The sequence below is a fragment of the Anolis sagrei genome, chromosome 12, assembly GCF_037176765.1.
Source record: "Anolis sagrei isolate rAnoSag1 chromosome 12, rAnoSag1.mat, whole genome shotgun sequence".
In the NCBI taxonomy this organism is placed as follows: Eukaryota; Metazoa; Chordata; class Lepidosauria; order Squamata; family Dactyloidae; genus Anolis; species Anolis sagrei.
In genome coordinates, this window is record NC_090032.1 from 9,781,512 (window position 1) to 9,806,778 (window position 25,267).

The 25,267-nt window shown below is 43.9% G+C and overlaps 2 protein-coding genes and 1 long non-coding RNA gene across 3 annotated transcripts in view; 1 reads left to right on the forward strand and 2 right to left on the reverse strand.

Annotated features, from left to right (window-relative positions):
* The first annotated feature begins 8,522 nt into the window (after positions 1 to 8,522).
* On the forward strand, positions 8,523 to 16,689 carry C12H11orf68 (chromosome 12 C11orf68 homolog). The gene is made up of 2 exons (XM_060758199.2): positions 8,523 to 8,634; positions 15,242 to 16,689. The coding sequence occupies exons 1-2, from the start codon at positions 8,531 to 8,533 to the stop codon at positions 15,984 to 15,986; spliced, it is 849 nt and encodes a 282-aa protein (XP_060614182.2). The 5' UTR covers positions 8,523 to 8,530; the 3' UTR covers positions 15,987 to 16,689.
* Positions 16,690 to 19,506: 2,817 nt separating this feature from the next.
* Positions 19,507 to 25,267, reverse strand: part of LOC137097714 (uncharacterized) — a 44,452-nt gene continuing 38,691 nt past the window's right edge. Inside the window, exon 2 of the long non-coding RNA XR_010910381.1 lies at positions 19,507 to 20,332. This is a non-coding gene — a long non-coding RNA (uncharacterized lncRNA). The remainder of the gene's footprint in view (positions 20,333 to 25,267) is intronic.
* Positions 21,143 to 25,267, reverse strand: part of RELA (RELA proto-oncogene, NF-kB subunit) — a 31,613-nt gene continuing 27,488 nt past the window's right edge. Inside the window, exon 11 of the mRNA XM_060758198.2 lies at positions 21,143 to 23,853. Within this exon, the coding sequence (XP_060614181.2) occupies positions 23,213 to 23,853 (641 nt within the window). The 3' untranslated portion in view covers positions 21,143 to 23,212. The remainder of the gene's footprint in view (positions 23,854 to 25,267) is intronic.

The window sequence follows — 25,267 nt, forward strand, 5'->3', positions numbered from 1 at the left end:
GAATGCCTCTATCAATCAAATCATTTATTTCGGTCATTGACCAGCACAAAGCCCGGTTGCTTCCCGCCTGGGGGAATCCTTTGTTGGGAGGTGTTAGCTGGCCCTGATTGAGTCTATTCCTTCCATAGATGTGGGCGAAACATCAGGAGAGAATGCTTGTGTCAAGCAGACAAGAGTACTTTCTCCCACATATTTCCACAGATATGTAAATCCCACTTGCCTAGTTTCCAACACACCTCACAACCTCTGAGGATGTTTGCCATAGATGCAGGCAAAACGTCAGGAGAGAATGCCTCTAGAACATGGCCATAGAGCCCGAAAAAACCTACAACTACCCAATGTAATGTTCGTTTGTGGGATTAACATAACTCAAAAACCAAATTTGTGCAGCATACACCTAACAAGCCAATGTATGTCCTTCACTCAAAAAAATTTGATTTTCTCAATTTGATTTGGTGACAATTCAGTGGTTTTGGGAGTTGTAGTTGCTGGGATTTATAGTTCCCCTACAATCAAAGAACATTCTGAACCCCACCAATGATGGAATTGAACCAAACTTGGCACACAGTTCTCCCATGACCAACAGAAAATACTGGAAGGGTTTGGTGGGTAATGTCCTTTGCTTTTGGAGTTGTAGTTCACCTACATCCAGAGAGCACTGTGGACTCAAACAATGATGGATCTGGACCAAACTTGGCACGAATATTCCATATGCCCAAATATGAACACAGATGGAGTTTAAGGGAAATAGACCTTGACATTTGGGAGTTGTAGTTGCTGGGATTTATAGTTTACCCACAATGAAATAGCATTCTGAACCCCACAAGTGATAGAATTGGGGCAAACTTCCCACATAGAATCCTTATGACCAATAGAAAATACTTAAGGCCATCCAGTCCAACTCCCTTCACCAGGGCAAGAAAACATAATCAAATACTGTTTACCTACAAGCATCAAGAAATTACATATATTAGAAACCAACACTTTCTCATTACTTTATTTTCCAGATCACCACACTAGGCCACAGCAACACGTGGCAGGAGACAGCTATATAAATAAATATGTCTATATAAATAAAAATGTAATGTTCGTTTGTGGGATTAGCAGAACTCAAAAACCACTGGATGAATTGACACCCAATTTGGACACAAGACACCTACCAACCCAAAGTATGTCCTTCACTCAAAATTTTTTGATTTTCTCATTTAGGAGTTGTAGCTGCTGGGATTTATAGTTCACCTACAATCAAAGAGCATTCTGAACTCCACCAATGATGGAATTGAACCAAACATGGCATACAGGACTCCCATGACCAACAGAAAACACTAGAAGGGTTTGATGGGCATTGACTTTGAGTTTGGGAGTTGTAGTACACCTACATCCAGAGAGCACTGTGGACTCAAACAATGATGGATCTGGACCAAACTCTACACAAATACTTAATATGCCCAAATATGAACACTGGTGGAGTTTGGGAAAAATAGAATCTTGACATTTGGGAGTTGTAGTTGCTGGGATTTATAGTTCACCTACAATCCCAGAACATTCTGAACCTCACCAACAGTAGTATTGGGCCAAACCTCCCACACAGAACCCCCATAAGGGCCACAGCAACGTGTGGCAGGGGACGGCTAGTCTATATAAATAAAACTGTAATGTTCGTTTGTGGGATTAACATAAATCAAAAACCACTGGATGAATTGGCACCGAATTTGTGCAGCGTACACCTAACAAGCCAATGTATTGCCTTCACTCAATTTTTTTTATTTTCTCATTTAGGAGTTGCTGGGATTTATAGTTCCCCTACAATCAAAGAGCATTCTGAACTCCACCAACGATGGAATTGAACCAGATGTGGCACACAGGACTCCCATAAACAACAGAAAACACTAGAAGGATTTGGTGGACATTGACCTTGAGTTTGGGAGTTGTAGTTCACCTACATCCAGAGAGCACTGTGGACTCAAACAATGATGGATGTTGACCAATCTCAGTATGAATATGAGATCCAACAGCTAATTGACAAGAAAAGGAAAGCCTTCCAAATATGGCAGAGAGAAATCAACTGTGCTGCTAAGAAAAAGATCTACGCCAGTGCAAAAGCCGAAGTCCAAAGAAGGACAAGAGAACCCAAGAACATCTGGTGGACAAAGAAGGTTGAAGAAATCCAACACCTGGCAGATACCCATAATACTCAGGGATTTTTCAAAGCCACAAAGGTCATCTACGGACCAAGAAACCATGGCATACAGCCTCTACACTCATCGGATGGAACCAAACTTTCGAAGGACCAAAAATCAATTGCACTGCGTTGGAAAGCACACTACCAAAGCCTCCTGAACCGCAGCTCCAATGTGGCCGAAGAGGTTCTCTCACAAATCCCACAACAAGCCAGGGATGAGCTTGCAGCACTGCCTAGTTTAGAAGTCAGCAATGCCATCAGCCAACAGAAGAATAACAAAGCCAGTGGACCAGATGGGATCCCTGCTGAAATCTTTAAAGAGGGAGGACCTGAGCTGACACAACAGCTCCTACAGCTCATAGAAAAAGTGTGGGTGACCGAGAAAATCCCAGCAGATTTCAAGGATGCCACCATCATCACCCTCTTCAAAAAAGGGGAAAGAACAGAGTGCGGAAACTATCGAGGTATCTCCCTCCTAACCTCCGCTGGGAAAATCCTCGCAAGAATCCTTGCAAACCACCTTCTGCCCCTCTCAGAAGACACCCTCCCAGAATCCCAGAACGGCTTCCGCCCTTCCAGAGGAACCGTGGACATGATCTTCACTGCACGACAGCTCCAAGAAAAATGCAGGGAACAAAACCAACCTCTGTACATGGCATTCATCAACCTTGCAAAGGCATTCGACACAGTGAATCGCAGCGCTCTCTGGACCATCCTCCAAAAAATCGGGTGCTCAAACAAATTTGTGAACATCCTGCGGTTCCTCCATGATGGCAACAGTCTTGGGCAGCAATGGCTCCCAAAGTGACCCATTTAAGGTGGAATCAGGCATCAAACAGGGATATGTTATTGCCCCAACGTTATTTTCAATCTTCATCGCTATGAGACTTCATCTTGTTGATTCCCACTGGAGTGGAAATCATCTATCGGACAGATGGCAAGCTATTTAACCTTAGCAGACTGAAAGCCAAAACCAAGGTTACAACAACATCTGTTATAGAACTCCAGTATGCTGATGACGATGTCGTCTGTGCACATTCAGAAGAAGACCTACAAGTCACTCTAAACACCTTCTCAGAAGCACACAAGAAGCTCGGTCTGTCATTGAACATCGAGAAAACCAAAGTGCTGTTCCAGCAGTCACCAACCAATCCCTCTCCAATGCCAGAAATACAGCTTAATGGTGTAACATTAGAAAATGTGGACCATTTCCGCTCCCTTGGCAGACACCTCTCCACAAAAGTCAACATTGACACCGAAATACACCGCCTCAGCTCTGCCAGTGCAGCATTTTTCCAAATAAAGCAGAAAGTGTTTGAGGACCAGGACATCCGTAGGGAGACTAAGCTGCTTGTTTATAAAGCTATTGTCCTCCCAACCCTGTTCTACGCCTGCGAAATGTGGACTGTCTACAGATGTCAACATTGACACTGAAATACAACACCGTCTGAGCTCTGCGAGTGCAGCATTTTGCCAAATGAAGCAGAGAGTGTTTAAGGACCACAACATCCATAGGGAGACCAAGGTGCTTGTTTATAAAGCTATTGTCCTCCCAACCCTGCTATATGCCTGCGAGACGTGGACTGTCTACAGACGTCACATGTAACTCCTGGAACGATTCCATCAGCACTGCCTCCGGAAAATCCTGCAAATCTCTTGGGAAGACAAGCGGACAAATGTCAGCGTGCTAGAAGAAGCAAAGACCACCAGCATTGAAGCGATAGTCCTCCGCCATCAACTCCGCTGGACCGGCTACATTGTCCGGATGTCTGACCACTGTCTCCCAAAGCAGTTGCTCTACTCCGAACTCAACAACGGAAAACGGAATGTCGGTGGGCAGGAAAAGAGATTTAAAGATGGGCTCAAAGCCAACCTTAAAAACTACGGCATAGACACTGAGAACTGGGAAGCCCTGGCCCTTGAGCGCTCCAGTTGGAGGTCAGCTGTGACCAGCAGTGCTGTAGAATTTGAAGAGGCACGAATGGAGGGCGAAAGAGAGAAACATGCCAAGAGAAAGGCGCGTCAAGCCAACCCCGACAGGGACCGCCTTCCACCTGGAAACCGATGCCCTCACTGCGGGAGAAGATGCAGATCAAGAATAGGGCTCCACAGTCACCTACGGACCCACCACCAGGATGCTACACTTGGAGGACCATCATCCTCGGACTACGAGGGATCGTGTAAGTAAGTAAGTAAGTGTATATGTGTGTGTGTATACATATATATGTGTGTGTGTGTGTGTGTGTGTATTTGCGTGTTTATATGTGTACATGCATATTGTGTATATGTGTGTGCTTGTGTGTGTTTGATTTTTCTCTGTATTATTTTTTTATTATATTTTTATGCTTTACTTATCCTATTGCGATGTTTACTTCATGCTTTTGTGTTATGTTGTTGTTATGTTATTGTAATCGTACTACCGGGCTTGGCCTCATGTAAGCCACCCCGAGTCCCATTCGGGGAGATGGTGGCGGGGTATAAATAAAGATGATGATGATTATTATATGCATATTTGTGTGTATATATGTGGAAATGTGTGCATGTGTATATGTATTTCGTCACTGTATTGTCGAAGGCTTTCCTGGCCGGAATCACTGGGTTGTTGTAGGTTTTTTTCGGGCTATATGACCATGTTCTAGATGCATTCTCTCCTGACATTTCGCCTGCATCTATGGCAAGCATCCTCAGAGGTAGAGATTTCGTTGGTATCTTGTCACTATCTATCACATTCAGATATTGAGGTGATCCTATGAATATTATTTCGTCACTATCCATCACATTTAGATATTGAGAGGATCCTATTAATTTCATTACTATCGATCACATTCAGATAATGAGATGATCCTATACATATTATTTAGTCACTGTTGATCACATTTAGATATTGAGAGGATCCTATTAATATTATTTCGTTACTATTGATCACAGTCAGATATTGAGATGATCCTATGAGTATTATTTTGTTACTATCAATCACATTCAGATAATGAGATGATCCAATGCATATTATTTCATCACTATCAGACACATTTAGATATTGAGAGGATCCTATTAATTTCATTACTATTGATCACATTCAGATATTGATGGGATCCTATATTATTTCGTCACTATCTTATCACATTCAGATGTTGAGATGATCCCATGCATATTATTTTGCCACTATTGATCACATTTAGATATTGAGAGGATCCTATGAATATTATTTCATTACTATTAATCACAGATATTGAGAATCATAGAATCCTAGGGTTGGAAGAGACCTCATGGGCCATCCAGTCCAACCCCATTCTGCCAAGAAGCAGGAATATTGCATTCAAATCACCCCTGACAGATGGCCATCCAGCCTCTGTTTAAAAGCTTCCAAAGAAGGAGCCTCCACCACACTCCAGGGCAGAGAGTTCCACTGCTGAACGGCTCTCACAGTCAGGAAGTTCTTCCTCATGTTCAGATGGAATCTCCTTTCTTGTAGTTTGAAGCTATTGTTCCGCGTCCTAGTCTCCAAGGAAGCAGAAAACAAGCTTGCTCCCTCCTCCCTGTGGCTTCCTCTCACATATTTATAGATGGCTATCATATCTCCTCTTAGCCTTCTCTTTTTCAGGCTAAACATGCCCAGCTCCTTAAGCCGCTCCTCATAGGGCTTGTTCTCCAGACCCTTGATCATTTTAGTCGCCCTCCTCCGGACACATCCCAGTTTGTCAATATCTGAGGTGATCCTATGAGTATTATTTCGTTCCTATCGATGACATTCAGATGAGATGATCCTGCGCATATTATTTCATCACTATCTATCACATTCAGATATTGAGGTGATCCTATGAATATTGTTTCATCACTATTGATCACATTTAGATTTTGAGAGGATCCTATTAATTTCCTTACTATCGATCACATTCAGATATTGATGTGATCCTATATTATTTTGTCACTATCTATCACATTCAGATATTGAGGAGATCCTATGCATATTATTTCATCACTACTGATCACATTTAGATATTGAGAGGATCCTATTAATTTCCTTACTATCGATCACATTCAGATATTGATGAGATCCTATATTATTTTGTCACTATCGATCACATTCAGATATTGATGAGATCCTATATTATTTCGTCACTATTGATCACATTTAGATTTTGAGAGGATCCTATTAATTTCCTTACTATCGATCACATTCAGATATTGATGAGATCCTATATTATTTCGTCACTATCGATCACATTTAGATATTGATGAGATCCTATATCATTTCGTCACTATCGATCACATTCAGATATTGATGAGATCCTATATTATTTCGTCACTATCGATCACATTCAGATATTGATGAGATCCTATATTATTTCGTCACTATCGATCACATTAAGATATTGATGAGATCCTATATTATTTCGTCACTATCGATCACATTGAGTTATTGATGAGATCCTATATTATTTCGTCACTATCGATCACATTCAGATATTGATGAGATCCTATATTATTTCGTCACTATCGATCACATTCAGATATTGATGAGATCCTATATTATTTCCTTACTATCGATCACATTCAGATATTGATGAGATCCTATATTATTTCGTCACTATTGATCACATTTAGATAATTGAGAGGATCCTATTAATTTCTTTACTATCGATCACATTCAGATATTGATGAGATCCTATATTATTTCCTTACTATCGATCACATTCAGATATTGATGAGATCCTATATTATTTCGTCACCATCTATCACATTCAGATAATGAGATGATTCTATGCATATTATTTCGTCACTATTGATCACATTTAGATATTGAGAGGATCCTATTAATTTAGTTACTATCGATCACATTCAGATATTGATGTGATATTATTTCGATATTGAGGTGATCCTATGAATATTATTTTGTCACTATCAATCACATTCAGATATTGAAAGGATCCTATGAATTTCATTACTATCGATCACATTCAGATATTGAGGTGATCCTATGAATATTATTTCATCACTATCAATCACATTTAGATATTGAGAGGATCCTATGAATATTATTTCATTACTATCAATCACATTCAGATGAGATGATCCTATGCATATTATTTCATCACTATTGATCACATTTAGATATTGAGAGGACTCTATTAATATTATTTCGTCACTATCTATCACATTCAGATATTGATGTGATCCTATATTGTTTCGTCACTATCTATCACATTTAGATATTGAGAGGATCCTATTAATTTCGTTACTATCGATCACATTCAGATATTGATGAGATCCTATATTATTTCGTCACTACTGTTCACATTCAGATAATGAGATGATCCTATTAATTTCCTTACTATCGATCACATTCAGATATTGATGAGATCCTATATTATTTCGTCACTATCGATCACATTCAGATATTGATGAGATCCTATATTATTTCGTCACTACTGTTCACATTCAGATAATGAGATGATCCTATTAATTTCGTTACTATCGATCACATTCAGATATTGATGAGATCCTATATTATTTCGTCACTACTGTTCACATTCAGATAATGAGATGATCCTATTAATTTCCTTACTATCGATCACATTCAGATATTGATGAGATCCTATATTATTTCGTCACTATCGATCACATTCAGATATTGATGAGATCCTATATTATTTCGTCACTACTGTTCACATTCAGATAATGAGATGATCCTATTAATTTCCTTACTATCGATCACATTCAGATATTGATGAGATCCTATATTATTTCGTCACTATCGATCACATTCAGATATTGATGTGATCCTATGTTATTTGTCACTATTGATCACATTTAGATATTGAGAGGATCCTATTAATATTATTTCATTACTATCCATCACATTCAGATATTGAGATGATCCTATGAATTTCATTACTATCGATCACATTCAGATATTGATGTGATATTATTTCGATATTGAGGTGATCCTATGAATATTATTTTGTCACTATTGAAATGATCTTGTAATAATAATAATAATAATAATAATCAGATATTGAAATGATCTTATAATAATAATAATAAGGATAATAATATGCTATCCATGAGGTAAAACACTACAAGCACTTTGTTTTGGCCTTTTTGCAATAACTATATTTTTTAAAATCCCCAAATCCCTTCAAATAGAGATGGAAACACAGCCCAGAATCATCAATATGAATATCCCACTCAAAGTCTTCTGAAACCCTAGAATGATAGGTTTGCCATGGAAGAGGAGAGCAGCTTGGCCTTGGGACTGAAGGGGTGCTGCTCTGGATCACAAGTTATGGCGTCACTTCCGGTTTGGCTTCCTCTCTCTCACCTCCAGAGCCCTCCTAGAGCGTCCCGATGATTGTTTTCTTTCCGGCGTGTCTCCGTCACTTCCGGTTGTGCGCCTGGCATGAAGAAGGGGCGCCCGGCCCGGAAGAGCGCCCGAAGGCCTTCCTTTCCAGGTGTGGGCCTGGGCCTAGGAGAGGCCTACTTGGGGGGCTCCCTTCTGGGTGTTTTGGACTCCAACTCCCACCATTCCTAACAGCCTCAGGCCTATTCCTTTTCCCCCTCAGCCGCTTAAGCGGCTGAGGGGGAAAAGGAGAAGGCCTGAGGCTGTTAGGAATGGTGGGAGTTGGAGTCCAAAACACCCAGAAGGGAAGGCCCCAAGTAGGCCTATGCCTTCTCTATACTCCTCTCTCTCTCTCTGTCTCTCTATATGTCCTTCTATCCATATCCATCTCCCTTTCTCTCTCTATAGATCTTTGTGTTAAGATCTACCTCTCTTTCTCTGCCTATCCATACTTATTTTTTATTTATTTACTAGCATGGGGTCTCGGGAAGTGAGTGGAGGTACTTCAAGTCCCATCGCCCATGGTCCATGCTCCTACAAACTGCACCAGGATGTAGAGAGGGTCATGGGGGCTTTGTGTGCCAAATTTGGTCTCGATCAGGCATTGGATGAGGGTCACAGCAGTTTGGGGAAGTGTGTGAAGGTACTTCAAGTCCCATCATCCATGGTCCATCCTCCTCCAAACGGCACCAGGATGTAGAATGGGTCATGAGGGCTCTGTGTGCCAAGTTTGGTCTTGATCAAGCATTGGATGAGGGTCATAGCAATGAGTGGAGGTACTTCAAGTCCCATCATCCATGGTCCATCCTCCTCCAAACTGCACCAGGATGTAGAATGGGTCATGGGGACTCTGTGCCAAGTTTGGTCTTGATCAAGCATTGGATGAGGGTCGTAGCAGTCTCAGGAAGTGAGTGAAGTACGTTTGGTCTTGATCAGGCATTGGATGAGGGTTGTAGCGGTCTCGGGAAGTGAGTGGAGGTGCTTCAAGTCCCATCATCCATGTAGAGAGGGACATGGGGGCTCTGTGTGTCGAGTTTGGTCTTGATCAAACATTGGATGAGGGTCGCAGCAGTCTCGGGAAGTGTGTGAATGTACTTCAAGTCCCATCACCCATGGTCCATCCTCCTCCAAACTGCACCAGGATGTAGAATGGGTCATGCGGGCTCTGTGTGCCGAGTTTGGTCTTGATCAAGCATTGGATGAGGGTCGTAGCAGTCTCGGGAAATGAGTGGAGGTAATTCAAGTCTCATCGTCCACGGTCCATCCTCCTCCAAACTGTACCATGATGTAGAATGAGTCAGGGGGGCTCTGTGTGCCAAGTTTGGTCTTGATCAGGCATTGGATGAGGGTCGTAGCAGTCTCAGGAAATGAGTGGAGGTGCTTCAAGTCCCATCATCCACGGTCCATCCTCCTCCAACCTGCACCAGGATGTAGAGAGGGTCATGGGGGCTCTGTGTGCCAAGTTTGGTCTTGATCAAGCATTGGATGAGGGTCGTAGCAGTCTCGGGAAGTGAGTGAAGTACGTTTGGTCTTGATCAGGCATTGCATGAGGGTTGTAGTAGTCTTGGGAAATGAGTGGAGGTAATTCAAGTCCCATCATCCATGGTCCAACCTCCTCCAAACTGCGCCAGGATGTAGATTGGGTCATGGGGGCTTTGTGTGCCAAATTTGGTCTTGATCAGGCATTGGATGAGGGTCATAGCAGTCTTGGGAAGTGAGTGAAGTACATTTGGTCTTGATCAGGCATTGCATGAGGGTCGTAGCGGTCTGGGGAAATGAGTGAAGGTGCTTCAAGTCACATCATCCATGATCCATCCTCCTCCAAACCGCAGTAGCATGTAGAATGGGTCATGAGCACTCTGTGTGACAAGTTTGATCCTTATTGGTCATTGTTGGGGGCCGCAGTGGACTGTGGGAACTCGAAGTGTTGGAAAATACTACAAATCACATCATCCATTGTCCATCCTCCCCCAAACCTCACCAGGACATAAAAGAGATCATGGGGGTTCTCTCTGCCAAGTTTGGTTTTGATCAGTTGTTGAATGAGGGTCGCAGCGGCCTTGGAAAGCGAGTGGAGGTACTTCAAGTCCCATTATCCATGGTCTGCCCTCCTCCAAACCGCAGTAGGATGTAGAGTGGATCATGGGGGCTCGGTATGCCAAGTTTGGTCTTTATCGGTCTTTGTTGGGGGCCACAGTGGTCCCTGGGAACCAAACTGTTTGAAAGTACTACAAATCACATAATCCGTGGTCCATCTCCCCCAAACCGTACCAGAACGTAAAGGGGGTCATGGGGGTTATGTGTGCCATGTTTGGTCTTTTTCAGTCATTGGATGAGGGTTGCAGCGGTCTCGGAAAGCGAGTGGAGGTACTTCAAGTCCCATCATCCATGGTCTGCCCTCCTCCAAACTGCAGTAGGATGTAGAGTGGGTCATGGGGGCTCAGTGTGCCAAGTTTGGTCTTTATCGGTCTTTGTTGGGGGCCACAGTGGTCCCTGGGAACCAAATTGTTTGAAAGTATTACAAATCCCATAATCTGTGGTCCACCTCCCAGGACGTAAAGGGGGTCATGGCGGTTATGTGTGCCAAGTTTGGTCCAGGTGCGTCACCCGTGTTGGTCACAGTGGCCAGTGAAAGTGGCAGCCGATCAGAAAGCTGCCACATACACCTTCCTATGTCCGCCCTCTACATACAGACATTCACTTTTATTAGATAGATAGATAGATAGATAGATAGATAGATAGATATAGATTTCATATCAAAAGTAATCTGTATAAGGACCAAGTAGCAACAGTCAGAACTGACCGTGGAACAACAGACTGGATCAAGATTGGGAAAGTCGTACGGCAGGGTTGTAACCTCTCCTCCAACCAATTCAACTTGTATGCAGAACACATCATGTAATATGCGGGGCTTGACGAATGCAAGGATGGGGTTAAAATTGCTGGAAGAAACATTAACATTAGATATGCAGATGACACCACTTTGATGGTTTTTTCCCCAGGCACTGCCAAGCCATCAAATGCTAATCAAGGTGGTCAGTTGAAACATTCACACCTAGCTCTGGCAAACAAGAGTCCTTTGTCCCACCCTGGTCATTCCACAGATATATAAACCCATTTTCCTACTTCCAACAGACCTCACTACCTCTGAGGATGCTTGCCATAGATGCAGGCGAAATGTCAGGAGAGAATGCCTCTAGAACATGGCCATATAGCCCGAAAAAACCTACAACAACCCAATTATAATATTGTATTATTATTAGTATTATATTATATTACATTGTTGTTGTTCATTCGTTCAGTCGTTTCTGACTCTTTGTGATCTCATGGACCAGCCCACGCCAGAGCTCCCTGTCGGCCGTCACCACCCCCAGCTCCTTCAAGGTTAATCCAGTCACTTCAAGGATCCCATCCATCCATCTTGCCCTTGGTCGGCCCCTCTTCCTTTTTCCTTCCATTTCCCCCAGCATAATTCTCTTCTCTTATAAATATTATATGTATATACAATATATTATATTATTAGTAAAGCACAGGAGACAAGATGGAACTGACTTCTGCCCCTCTGTCTCTTCTCTCTCTCTCTATATGCATCTTTCTATATCTCTCTTGCTTCCGTGTTCCCTATTATATATCTCTCTGTATTTATTTCTCTATATTTATATTCTCCTGGTTCCCTCTTATCCATCTCTTTCTATATATTTCTGTCTCTTGATTTTCTTTTTCTGTCATCTCTCTGTATGTACCTTTGTCTCAAGAGTTTTTATCTGTATTTCTCTCCGAATATTTCTCATAATAATAATAATAATAATAATAATAATAATAATAATTTTATTTCTTACCCGCCTCTCCTTTGTGGCTGGAGGCAGATTACAGAATATTCAAAACACATAAACATTGTTATACACATATTAAAATGTATTTTTAAATAAAAGATACATAGGTTGTTGTAGGTTTTTCCGGGCTATATGGCCATGTTCTGGAGGCAATTTTTCTCCTGACGTTTCGCCTGCATCTATGGCAAGCATCCTCATTACCTCTGAGGATGCTTGCCATAGATGCAGGCAAAATATCAGGAGAAAAATTGCCTCCAGAACATGGCCATATAGCCCTGAAAAACCTACAACAACCCATGGATTCCGGCCATGAAAGCCTTCGACAATACAAAAGATACATATTCTATCCATATCCATTTTCTCTCTTTGTGTATCTTTCTGTATCTCTCTCTTGTTTCCGCGTTCCCTATTATACCTCTCTGTATTTATTTCTCTGTATGCTTACCTACAAAGCCCTAAACGGTTTGGGACCCGCCTACCTGCGTGACCGCATCTCTTTTTACGAACCCACACGATCTCTTCGATCATCTGGAGAGGCCTTGCTCACAATCCCACCTGCATCGCAGGCACGATTGGTGGGGACAAGGGACAGGGCCTTCTCGGTGGTGGCCCCTCGACTCTCTCCCTAAGGACATCAGGCATGCCCCAATGCTGGCAGTTTTTAGGAGGAGCTTGAAAACATGGTTGTTCCAGCGTGCCTTCCCAGAATAAGGAAACTCCAAGCAATATGTCCCCAAATGCACTTTACTAATAATCTAGGATATCTGCACGCCCCATCCCCCTCCAAATACCTACCCTTTTCACCTGCATATTTTTAAAATTTTAATTATTACATTTGGCCCTGGCATAGATTTTAATGCATCATCGTATGTTGTTAATGTGTATTGCTTTGTTTTGAGTTCATTTATTGTTGTGTTGTTGTTTTTACTGATGTATTTGGGCTCGGCCCCTTGTAAGCCGCACCGAGTCCTCGAGCGGGGTATAAATAAAGGATTATTATTATTATTATTATTATTATTATTATTATTATATTTATATTGTCCTGTTGGATTCTCTCTTACTCTGTGTCTCTGTATTTCTCTTTCTGTGCAAGCAGGGATATAAATACAGACCAGTTGGGAGTCTGCTTGTCTGTTCGATTCCCTCCCACAGTTGACACTTTGAGTGAGTTGGAGACCTTGTGGCCGCTTAGTGGGCCTATCTTCGATCAAAAAGATGTCGGCAGAATTCTGGCTACTGCAAAAGCAACTACTTGTTCTCTTGATCCGTGCCCGTCTTGGCTGATCAAGAGCTGCTTGGAAAGTCTACTCGATCCGTTGCACAGTATAATCAATGGCTCTCTTGAACAGAGTTTTTTTCTGCACAACCTAAAAGAGGCAAGGGTTCGTCCCTAGCTTGGATCCCATGACCCTTGCCAATTACCATCCTGTTTCTAATCTGCCATTCTTAGGTAAGGTGATAGAGCGGGCTGTACTGGGACAATTGCAACAATTCCTGGATGACACAGCCGGCCTGGACCCTTTCCAGTCAGGTTTTTGCCGAGGCCATGGGACAGTCCTGGTTGCCATTACGGATTAACTCCGTCGCCAGTCTGACAACGGTGGATCCGTGCTATTGGTACTTCTCGACCTTACCACAGCGTTTGACACCGTCGACTACGATCTAATGATTCACCGTCTTGCCATGTCCGGGGTTCGCGGTGAGGCCCTTAATTGGTTCAACTCTTTTCTCCGGAACCGGAGTCAACGCGTGGAGTACATGGATCAAGTCTCTGATAGATCCCTCCCTCCTATGTGGGGTCCCCCAAGGTGCAATTCTCTCCCCTCTTCTCTTCAACATCTACGTTAGACACCTTGCTAGTTTGGCTCGGAGTTTCGGCCTGGACTGTTACCAATATGTGGATGATACCCAACTCCTTCTGTGCCTGGAGCAACATCAATTCCAGACAATTTCACCCGATGTCTGGAGGCTCTGTCGAACTGGCTACGTGCTAGCTGACTGAAGGTGAACCCGGTGAAGATTGAGATTCTCTGGCATGGCCGCCCGGCAGGTCTGACTCATCCGTTGCCCACCTTCGATGGTGCCGCCTTATCTCCATCGACCACTGTTAAGAGCTTAGGTGTCGTCCTGGATTCGCAGCTGACAATGGAAGCTCAGGTCGCTGCTGCCAGCAAACAGGCCTTTTTCTATCTACGACAAGCGAGGCAACTGGCACCCTACCTATCTGACGAGGCTCTGGCAACGGTCATCCATGCCACGGTCACGTCTAGGCTGGACTATTGCAATGCCCTGTATGTGGGCCTTCCGATGTCTACGACCCGAAAGCTTCGTATTGTTCAGAATGCGGCAGCCAGGTTACTCACAAGAACGCCCATGAAATGCCATAGAACACCAGTGCTGCGGCATCTACACTGGCTTCCAGCTAGGTACCGTGGCCTGTATAAGATACTAGTTCTGACCTTTAAAACTCTTTACAACCAGGGTCCATCGTACCTTAGGGACCGCCTCTCCTTCTCCCATCATCGGAGCTCGCAACAACCAGCCCAATGTGACTTACTCCATATACCGGGTCCTAGAGAAGTGCACTTGGAAAGGACCAGGCGCAGATGGGCTTTCTCTATTTCTGCCCCGGCCTTATAGAATTCCTTGCCACCCTATATGAGAGCCATGCGTGATTTAGGACCTTTTACTCTCGCACTTAAGACCTGGCTTTTTACTGGCTTTTTACTGGAGCATTTGATTTCTGTTAATTTTTAATTTCTGTATATATGTATTTTATCTTTTACAATTTAGATGTAAATCGCCTAGAGCATTCTCGGATGGAGGGCGATTAATAAGTAATTAAATATGATGATGATGATGATTTCCTGTTTTGTCTTTTCACAGAACCATGTCCAGCCAACATGACGATGAGGCCCAGAAAGAGGCGGCCTTTGCAGCTGAGCACTTGGCGGCCGAATCCATGGCGGCCGACATGGACCCCTGGGTGGTGTTTGACGCTCGCAAGACCCCGCGGGCCGAATTTGAGGAGTGGCTGCAGACCTACCAGCCGTCCCGCGTCTCTCGCTTCGGGGATCCCGAGCGCAATGCTGAGCCGGTGGGCTGGATCGCGGTCTATGGCCCCAGCTTCTGCCCCGAAGGAGGCGACGTGGTGGGGCTGCAGGAGGACTGGGAGCGGCTGCAGGGGAGCGGCCGCCATATTACTTTCGACACGGTGAAGGAGCTGGCTCTCAACCGGCGAGTGCTCACCGGCAAGTGGCTGATGCACTTGGATAGCGGCTTCAAAGTGGACCACGCCTGGCGCGGCATTGCTCGGGCAGCACTTGAGGGGCGCATCGGGGTGGCCAAAGTCAGCCCCTGCTGCCCCGACTCGGAGCGCAAGCAGGTCATCTGCGTCTACACCGAGGACTTCACCAACGAGGAGCAGGTGCTGGTGGCCGATGCCGTCATCCGGGCCACCGGCGTCAAGTGCCTCTTGTCTTACAAGCCCGACGTTTACACTTACCTGGGTATTTATCGGGACAACCGCTGGCACCTTTGCCCCACCATCTACGAGAGCAAGTTCGACCTGGAATGCATCCCACGCCGCTCTCGCATCATCAACAAAGTCAACAACACCGAAGTAACTTAACTACCTCCTCTGATTCCTGGGGTGGAAAGGAATAACAAGCCCCAGCATGCAGTGCGTATTCACTGTCCTTTTGTCCCCTTGAGTCCGACTTCTTCAGAAACTCAGGCTGCCAGAAAGAAGTCCTATTTGGGAAAAATAGTATTTCCAGATTCTCTTAAGGAGGCAGCCTTAGGATTTGGCTGAGAGGTACGTCAGCACTTCTGTTGAGCAATTTCTTAGTCTCTAAACAGTGTCTTTCCTGGTTTTTTTCTTTTAGAGGACTTCTTGTTACGAGTGCGTCTCCACACACTTCCGCCCTTTACTTGCCTCTGGGACAAGCTAAAAGCTAAATTATATTACGGAAGAATCCTTTTGAGAGCTGGGAATATGGCTACAAGTGGGCAGCCACCTCGGAGGTTCAAAAATACATACAAAATACATACAAAAATGTGTTTTTTCTCCATAACTATTCACCATTTAAGAAGAAAAGCTCACAACATGTATTCGTTGCACAAAGTGCAAAAGCTTGTTATGGTCTTGCCTCACTTTAAAAAGATGATTTTTGCCCTTTTTATTATTCTTGCTCTTGCCGGATCACTTCCGGCCTCACTCCTTTGTTACTTTGGAAAAATAGCGTATATTTCTGTGCTCTTGAGGTTGTGGGAAGCATCCCTTCCGCTGTAAATAGGTTGGCAATAAAATATGTTTTGTTCTTCTGGCAGAATTATTATTATTATTATTATTATTATTATTATTATTATATTAATTTCTTCCAAATTTTATTGACACGCAGCTTCTAAAAAATCCAGATTTTTTAAAAAGTGGTACTTCTTAGCACAGTGGTTCTCAACGTTCCTAATGCCGAGACCCCTTAATACAGTTCCTCATGTTGTGGTGACCCCCGACCATAACATTGTAATAATTTTGCTACTGTTCTGAATCGTCATGTAAATATCTGATATGCAGGATGTGTTTTCATTCACTGGACCAAATTTGGCACAAATACCCAATACGTCCATATTTGAATACTGGTGTTGATTGATTTTGTCATTTGGGAGTTGTAGTTGCTGGGATTTATAGTTCACCTACAATCAAAGAGGATTCTGAACTCCACCAATGATGAAACGGAACCAAACTTGGCATAAATACTCAATATGCCCAAATGCGAACACTGGTGGAGTTTGGGGAAAATAGACCTTGACATTTTGGTGTTGCTAGGGTTTATAGTTCACCTAAAATCTGAGCATTCAGAACTCCACCAATGATGGAATTGAACCAAACGCAGCACATAGAACTCCCATGAGCAACAGAAAATGCTGGAAGGGTTTGCTGGGGATTGACTGAGTTTGGGAGTTGTAGTTCACCTACATCCAGACAGCACTGTGGACTCAAATAATGATGGATCTGGACCAAACTTGGCATGGATACACAATATGCCCAAATGTGAACACTGGTGGATTTTGGGGAAAATAGACCATGACATTTGGGAGTTGTAGTTGCTGGGATTTATAGTTCACCTAAAATCAAAGAGCCCCTTGAATCCTACCAACAATAGAATTGGGCCAAACTTCCCACACAGAATTCCCATGACCAACAGAAAATACTGTGTTTTCTGATGGTCTTTGGTGATCCCCTCTGGCAACACTCCCCAGTGATCCCGATCCCCAGGTTGAGAATCATGGCTTTTGTGGTGTTGGCTTTTACAATAAGAGGAAAAAAAGGAAACTCCCCAGTGTTGGGGGAAGAAAAATCAATGAAGATGAGGCTTCACGTTTATTAGGAATGTGCTATAGAAAACAGAGAAGGCAAAGCACAAAGTGGCCAGTTTTTGATACAAAAAAAAAAGAAAGAAAACGGTTTGGAGTTGGGAGAAAATACAGTTCTAATAGTAACAGTATTAAGTGGCTAAAGCATCTTCAACCCTGGGTTGCTGTGAGTTTTCTGGGTTGTATGGCCGTGTTCCAGAAGTACTCTCTCCTGACGTTTTGTCCACATCTATGGCAGGCATCCTCAGAGGTTGCCTCAAACAGATACGAGTTCTTTCTCTCACCCTGGACCTTCCACAGATATATAAGCCCAATTTTCCTAGTTTCCAACAGATCTCACTGTGGCAGCCGTTAGGAGAAAATAAAATAATAAAGGGAAATCATAATAATTTAGAATAAGATAGAAGATTCTTGTTCCTACCTGATCCAGGGAGTTAATCTGCAAGCATGAGAAACCTACAGATGATTGACACAGAACCTGGGGTCAGGTTGCTCTAGCCGATGTTTACATAGATAAGAAATCAACAAGAGAAGTTTGGCAGGACAAAAAAATCAATAGTATCAATCCAAGACTTGGAACATCTAAGGTCATATGGTGAGAGAGCGCCATCCTCTGACCACTTAATGTAAATAGCAGGTAATTTCAGAAACGCTTTTATTCTAAATAAATTCCTTCATGGTCTTCATATTAAGAAATAAGTTATAATGAAGTAATTAAGGCTGGATTGATTAGAGGAGATTGCCTTGATCAAATCTTATGTTATAAGCATATAAAAGTTATAATTCAATTAGAGATTTAAGGAATTAAACATATACGTGTCATTCAGTTCTTGTGGGTTTTTTCGTGCTATATGGCCATGTTCTAGAGGCATTTCTCCTGACGTTTCGCCTGCATCTATGGCAAGCATCCTCAGAGGTGAGGTCTGAGGATGCTTGCCATAGATGCAGGCGAAACGTCAGGAGAAATGCCTCTAGAACATGGCCATATAGCCCGAAAAAACCCACAAGAACTGAGTGATTCCAGCCGTGAAAGCCTTCGACAATACATATACGTGTCATTTTAGGGTAACGGGTGAAAGCTGGGATAAGTTACATAATAGAGCAGATGTTTAGGGTCACAACGTGCCTGCCAAGACCTGATGAAGATGTCCTTGGCAACTATACATGGAAACACCTGTTAATGATTGTATTGTGTAAATGTCAGACTCTTTCTGTACACGCGTGAAAAGGGTGATATTCTGCTATAAAAGACCGAAGCGATTCAGACCTCAGTTGTGGCAGTCTTTTGAGCTATACACCCTATCTTGCTTGTTAGTAAAGGCCTGAGAATCGATTGCTGTCTCCGTCCTCTTCCTTCCTGATTGTACTCTAATGATCTCAGGTAACGTATATTCCGCAACATCACAACCTCTGAGGATGCCTGGGTGAAACATCAGGAGAGAATGCTTCCGGAACATGGCCATACAGCCTGGAGAACTCACAGCAACGCAGTGATTCTGGCCATGAAAGCCTTCGATAACATATCTTTAACCCATCCACATGCTTTTAAAATGCAGCAGAGTATAAAAAAGGAACATAAGGCATTGATATTTTGCAAAATAGATAATGAGATCACCTACAACGTCACCCATTGTGCCTTTGTGTCTGTTTTCTTCTGCTCTCCTTGGACTCCATTGGGTCACACTGGCCTACCGATCCCCTCTTATATGTCTTTGTTCCATTATTGCTTCAGGCTATTTGCATAAGGCGCATATGAAACATGAACGGACTTCGGGTTTAGACTTGTGTCACATCTATAAGTTATATTATGATGGAATTGCAAATGCTCGTATTCCAAAACCCTTTCTTGGTCTAAACATTTTGGCGAAGGGTTACTGTAAGTATTTCGGGCTGTATAGCCATGTTCCAGAAGCATTCTCTCCTGATGTTTCACCTGCATCTAAAAGGGTTGAATGGAAAATAATCCCTCCATCTTTGTAACCCCTCAACAGATGGCAGTGCTGGTATTTGGCAGGTACTGGCTTGTTCAGTAGACTCTCCTCTACGGCTCCATTTTGGCGGGAAGCCTTAGCATTGAACGGTTGTGTTGTTAAAGCATCTACAAGGGTTGAATGGAAAGTCATGCCTCCACCTTCGTAACATCCTCAACAGATGGCAGTACTGGTATGCTGCAGGTACTGGCTTGTTCAGTTGACTCTCCTCTACAGTTCCATTTTGGCAGGAAGCCTTAACATTGAACGGTTGTGTTCTTAAAGCATCTACAAGGGTTGAATGGAAAGTCATGCCTCCACCTTCGTAACTCAACAGATGGCAGTACTGGTATTCGGCAGGTACTGGCTTGTTCAGTAGACTCTCCTCTACAGTTCCATTTTGGCAGGAAGCCTTAACATTGAACGGTTGTTCTTAAAGCATCTACAAGGGTTGAATGGAAAGTCATGCCTCCACCTTCGTAACTCAATAGATGGCAGTACTGGTATTCGGCAGGTACTGGCTTGTTCAGTAGACTCTCCTCTACAGTTCCATTTTGGCAGGAAGCCTTAACATTGAACGGTTGTGTTCTTAAAGCATCTACAAGGGTTGAATGGAAAGTAATGCCTCCACCTTCGTAACATCCTCAACATATGGCAGTACTGGTATTCGGCAGGTACTGGCTTGTTCAGTAGAGTCTCCTCTACAGTTCCATTTTGGCAGGAAGCCTTAACATTGAACGGTTGTGTTGTTAAAGTGTAAAGTATGGAATCCTGCACAGTTGGTCAATGCAACTTGGCCAATGTGCAGTCATTGAATTCTTGTCACCCCAAAGGAGATTTATAGAATGCAAGCTGTTGATGGTGATTGTGTTGATGTGAGTACTGTGTGTCGTTGGGCGAGTAAGTTTAAAGATGTTGAAGTGGGAACATCTGACTTGCATGACAAAGAAAGAGTTGGACGTCCTGTGACAGCAACCACCGGGTTTCACAAGCAAAAGGTTGACAGATTGATTCAGCATAATTTCAAGCATAATCAGCATTTCACAAAAATGTGTGGGTCACATTATTGCTTTGCTTGGTTATCGGAAGATCTGTGCACGCTGAGTACCCAGGATGAGAGAACTGTGAGACTCTGGTTGCGGAAACAGAGTGTCGACTTCTTCTGTGACGGCTTCAAAAAACTTGTTCATCATTGGCAGAAATGTATCCAATTGTCTGGTGATTGTGTGGAAAAGTGAATAGTGGTAGTTAAAGAGCACATTCTAAGGATTATTTCTGCGTTTGATTTATTAAAATATTCCCATCCAAACCCAAGTAACGAAGGCGGAGGCATGACTTTTCATTCAACCCTCGTATGGCAGAGGATGCACTTTTCTTGCGCTCCTGCCAGAATGTATTACACTCTGGCAGTTTGTACCCAGCTGTGTTTTTTTTGCTAAGCCATATTGTTTTGATGTTGCTTATATGTGTGAGTGTTTTCATTTTATCTGAAGTTTCTAATCTGTTGTGTTTTACTTGTAATTTTGGGTTTGTTTCTTGTAAGCCGCCTCAAGTCTCCTTGGGGAGATGGTTGGCGGTGTATAAAAATAAAGTTATTATTATTATCATTGGGTTGTTGTAGGTTTTTTTCGGGTTTTTAAATGCTTATATGTCACTATTGATTGTTTATTGCCTATTTTTTGTTTATGTGATTTATATGAATTATATGTATTGATTGTTTTATTGATGTTTTGTTTATTGATGTTTTGTGGGCTTGGCCTTATGTAAGCCGCACCGAGTTTCTTGGGGAGATGGTAGCGGGGTACAAATAAAGTTATTATTATTATTATTATTATTATTATTAGGCCGTGTTCTAGAGGCATTCTCTCCTGACGTTTCACCTGCATCGATGGCAAGCATCCTCAGAGGTAGTGAGGTCTGTTGGAAGTAGGAAAATGGGTGTATATATCTGTGGAATGACCAGGGTGGGACAAAGGACTCTTGTCTGCTGGAGCTAGGTGTGAATGTTTCAACTGACCACCTTGATTAGCATATGATGGCCTGGCAGTGCCTGGGGCAATTCCACAGATATATAAACCCATTTTCCTACTTCCAACAGACCTCACTACCTCTGAGGATGCTTGCCATAGATGCAGGCGAAACGTCAGGAGAGAATGCCTCTAGAACCTGGCCATATAGCCCAAAAAAACCTATAACAACCCTGTGATTCCAGCCATGAAAGCCTTTGACATTATTATTATTATATGCCTGCCATAGATGCGGTGAAACGTCAGGAGAGAATGCTTCTGGAACATAGCCATACAGTCCAAAAAACTTACAGCAACCCAATGATTCTGGCCATGAAAGCCTTCAACATTATCAGGGGTGATTTGAATGCAATCAGGGGTGATTTGAATGCAATATTCCTGCTTCTTGGCAGGGGGTTGGACTGGATGGCCCATGAGGTTTCTTCCAACTCTTTGATTCTATGATTCTATGATTATTATTATTATATGCCTGCCACAGATGCGGTGAAACGTCAGGAGAGAATGCTTCTGGAACATAGCCATACAGTCCAAAAAACTTACAGCAACCCAGTGATTCCGGCCATGAAAGCCTTCGACATTATTATTATATGCCTGCCATAGATGCAGGTGAAACGTCAGAAGAGAATGCTTCTGGAACATAGCCACACGGTCCAAAAAACTTACAGCAACCCAGTGATTCCGGCCATGAAAGCCTTCGACATCATTATTATATGCCTGCCATAGATGCGGTGAAACATCAGGAGAGAATGCTTCTGAAACATAACATAGCCATACAGTCCAAAAGACTTACAGCAACCTAGTGGTTCTGGCCATGAAAGCCTTCGACAATACATTTTGGCAAAGGGTCACTCAACCTTGCATCAGGCACATCCTGGTTTCGGGTAACATTTTAAGGCACGGCAGATACAAAAAAGTAGCGGTCTCACCAAAACACAACCGCAAATAATTGTGGTAAAGGCACCACACCTTTACGGCACTAAAAAAAATGATACAAGGTGCACTCATGATTGTTGTTTCTCAAAGGCACAACTGCAAATAATTGTGGTAGAGGCACCACACCTGTACGGCACTAAAAGCAATCGATACAAGGTTTGCCCGTGGTTGATGTTTCTCAAAGGCACAGGGATTCTCCGAGTCCCCAAAATGCTATCTCTATATGTACATGCAATGGCTTTAATGGGTTTCGAGACGGCACGAGGGAAGGGGGATTCTTCCCATAGGCATCAGATATTTTTCCTTTTACGAACACGTTTGGTTAAGTACTTTTGGATGCTGAAGAGTCTCCGACAGATTGTCAGATGTCGCCACCTCCTAAAACAAAATGACCTACTTTCAGTTAGTCCGCTTCCTCCATGTCAGATTATGTAAGCCGTCTCACTTCTGTTCACATCGATCCGAAAACACCAGGAAGCAGAGAAGGTGTTGTCTGTCTAGACCGGAACTCAAGGCCTTTGGAGTCCAAGGAGGATGGCCGGCAGTCGTACTTACGAGTTCAGCTGGCTCAGAATCGAGTTCAAGTCCATGTCCACCATGGACGAAAAGCCATCCTCACCAGGCAGGGCTCCCAAAAGGCCGTTGATGAAGCTGTTGGTCGCGCTGTTGTTGGCGCTGTTGTTGCCACCCCCTCCTCCTCCGTCTCCGCTGCTGCTGGGCTCCCCTTCGGCCCTCCGCTGACTGACCAAACGGGTGATGGACTCTGGGTAAGTCAGGAGGGTTCCCTGGCTGTCTGGGAGTGTCGTCGCCGCTGGGCCCACGCCTTCCGTCAGGAGCTGGCGGAACTCGGCCGTGTTGATTCCTTCCAAACTGGTGTAAGGCATGTCGTCCAGGATCCCGCTCAGCTCCATGCCCCCGGCGTCCCCTCCCTCAACAAAGTGGAGGTTCAGGAAGGCATCCGCAATGCTGGTCTCGGACTCTGACACGGGAGGCTGGACCTGCTGGGCGACTCCGAGGCCAGAGAGGTCCTCCAGGTTCACTGTGCTGAAATTAGCCTGGGCAGCGCCTGGAGGGGGAGCCGGCGGGGTATGACTGGGCCCCCCAAAAAAGCCTGGAGAAGGCTGCGCCAGGCTCTGCGGCTTCTGGGCCAACTGTGGGGTTGATCCCACTGCACCCATGATCCCCGGGACACCTGTGGAGGAACAGAGAATGCATTACTTTGAGGAAAGCCTCCAGCACAAAAGCAGGGAGATCTAGGCCCTGGGGATAAATGGCACTTTTGGGGGGTGCTCAAGAATTCCAGTCTGGCTTTTCCATGACTTTGGTGGCTCCCAAGCCATTCCTCTTTCTTTCTTTCTTTTTTTATAAAGCTCAATTTCCAACATCTTCATAAATATCTATAGTGAAACAGGCAAAGAGAACATAGTGTAAAGGTAATTGCATATATAAAAATGCTCTGTGCGTAATGCGTACCTTAAAAACAAAAGAACCAATGAATTAAATCACACCAAACTTGGCAACAAAACATCTCACAACACAAGGAATGATAATCAGTAACAAAAAAAAAACAACATAAACACAAAGTGACAAGGAACTAACGACCCAAGATAGATAACACACAATACAAAGCACGTGCATATGATATGATATTATTTATTTATAATTCAGACTTATATGCCGCCACTCCCCTGGGGCTCGGAGTGGCTTACAAGAACAGGCTAAAATCTAACACAATGTAAAAGCAATTTAAAACAATTTAAAAACAATTTTAAAACAGCAATATCAAAGATCAAAGGCCTGTCGAAACAGGTATGTCTTACATGCCCTGCGGAAAGCTGATAAGTCCCGCAAGGCACGGACTTCAGGTGGCAGAGTATTCCAGAGTGATGGTGCCACTGCTGTGAAGGCTCTGCGTCTGGTTGCTGTTAGTCTTGACACTGGGAATTTCCAATAGATCTTGGTCCTCAGACTGAAGGGATCTCTGGGGTTGGTAGGGGGTGAAGCGGTCCCCCAGGTACATCGGCCCCAGACCATGCAAGGCCTTAAAGGTGAGTACCATCACTTTCAAAGTGGTCCGGTGCTCAATTGGTAACCAATGCAGCTGCAGTAAGATTGGGGTGATGTGGCATCTCATCGGAATTCCCGCAAGAAGCCGAGCAGCTGCATTTTGTACCAGCTTGAGCTTCCGGATCACTGACAGAGGAAGGCCAATGTAGAGAGCGTTACAGTAGTCCAGTCTTGAGATGACCGTGGCCTGGATCACCGTAGCTAGGTCGTCCCTGGACATGGAAGGGGGCCAGCCGTCTAGCCTGCCGCAGGTGAAAAAAGGCGGTTCTGCTCACGGCGGAGACCTGGGCCTCCATTGTCAGCAGAGGGTCCAAAAGGACTCCCAGACTCTTTACCAATGGTGACGGGCGTAACGCCTCGCCATCCAGGGTAGGCAGATGGATGTCCCCACTGCCCGGTCGACCCAGCCATAGGATCTCCGTCTTTGCTGGATTCACCCTCAACCTGCTGGCACGCAGCCATCCAGTCACAGCCTCGAGGCACTGATGGAAACAATCGGGTACAGAGTCCGGTCGGCCTTCCATCTTCAGCACCAGCTG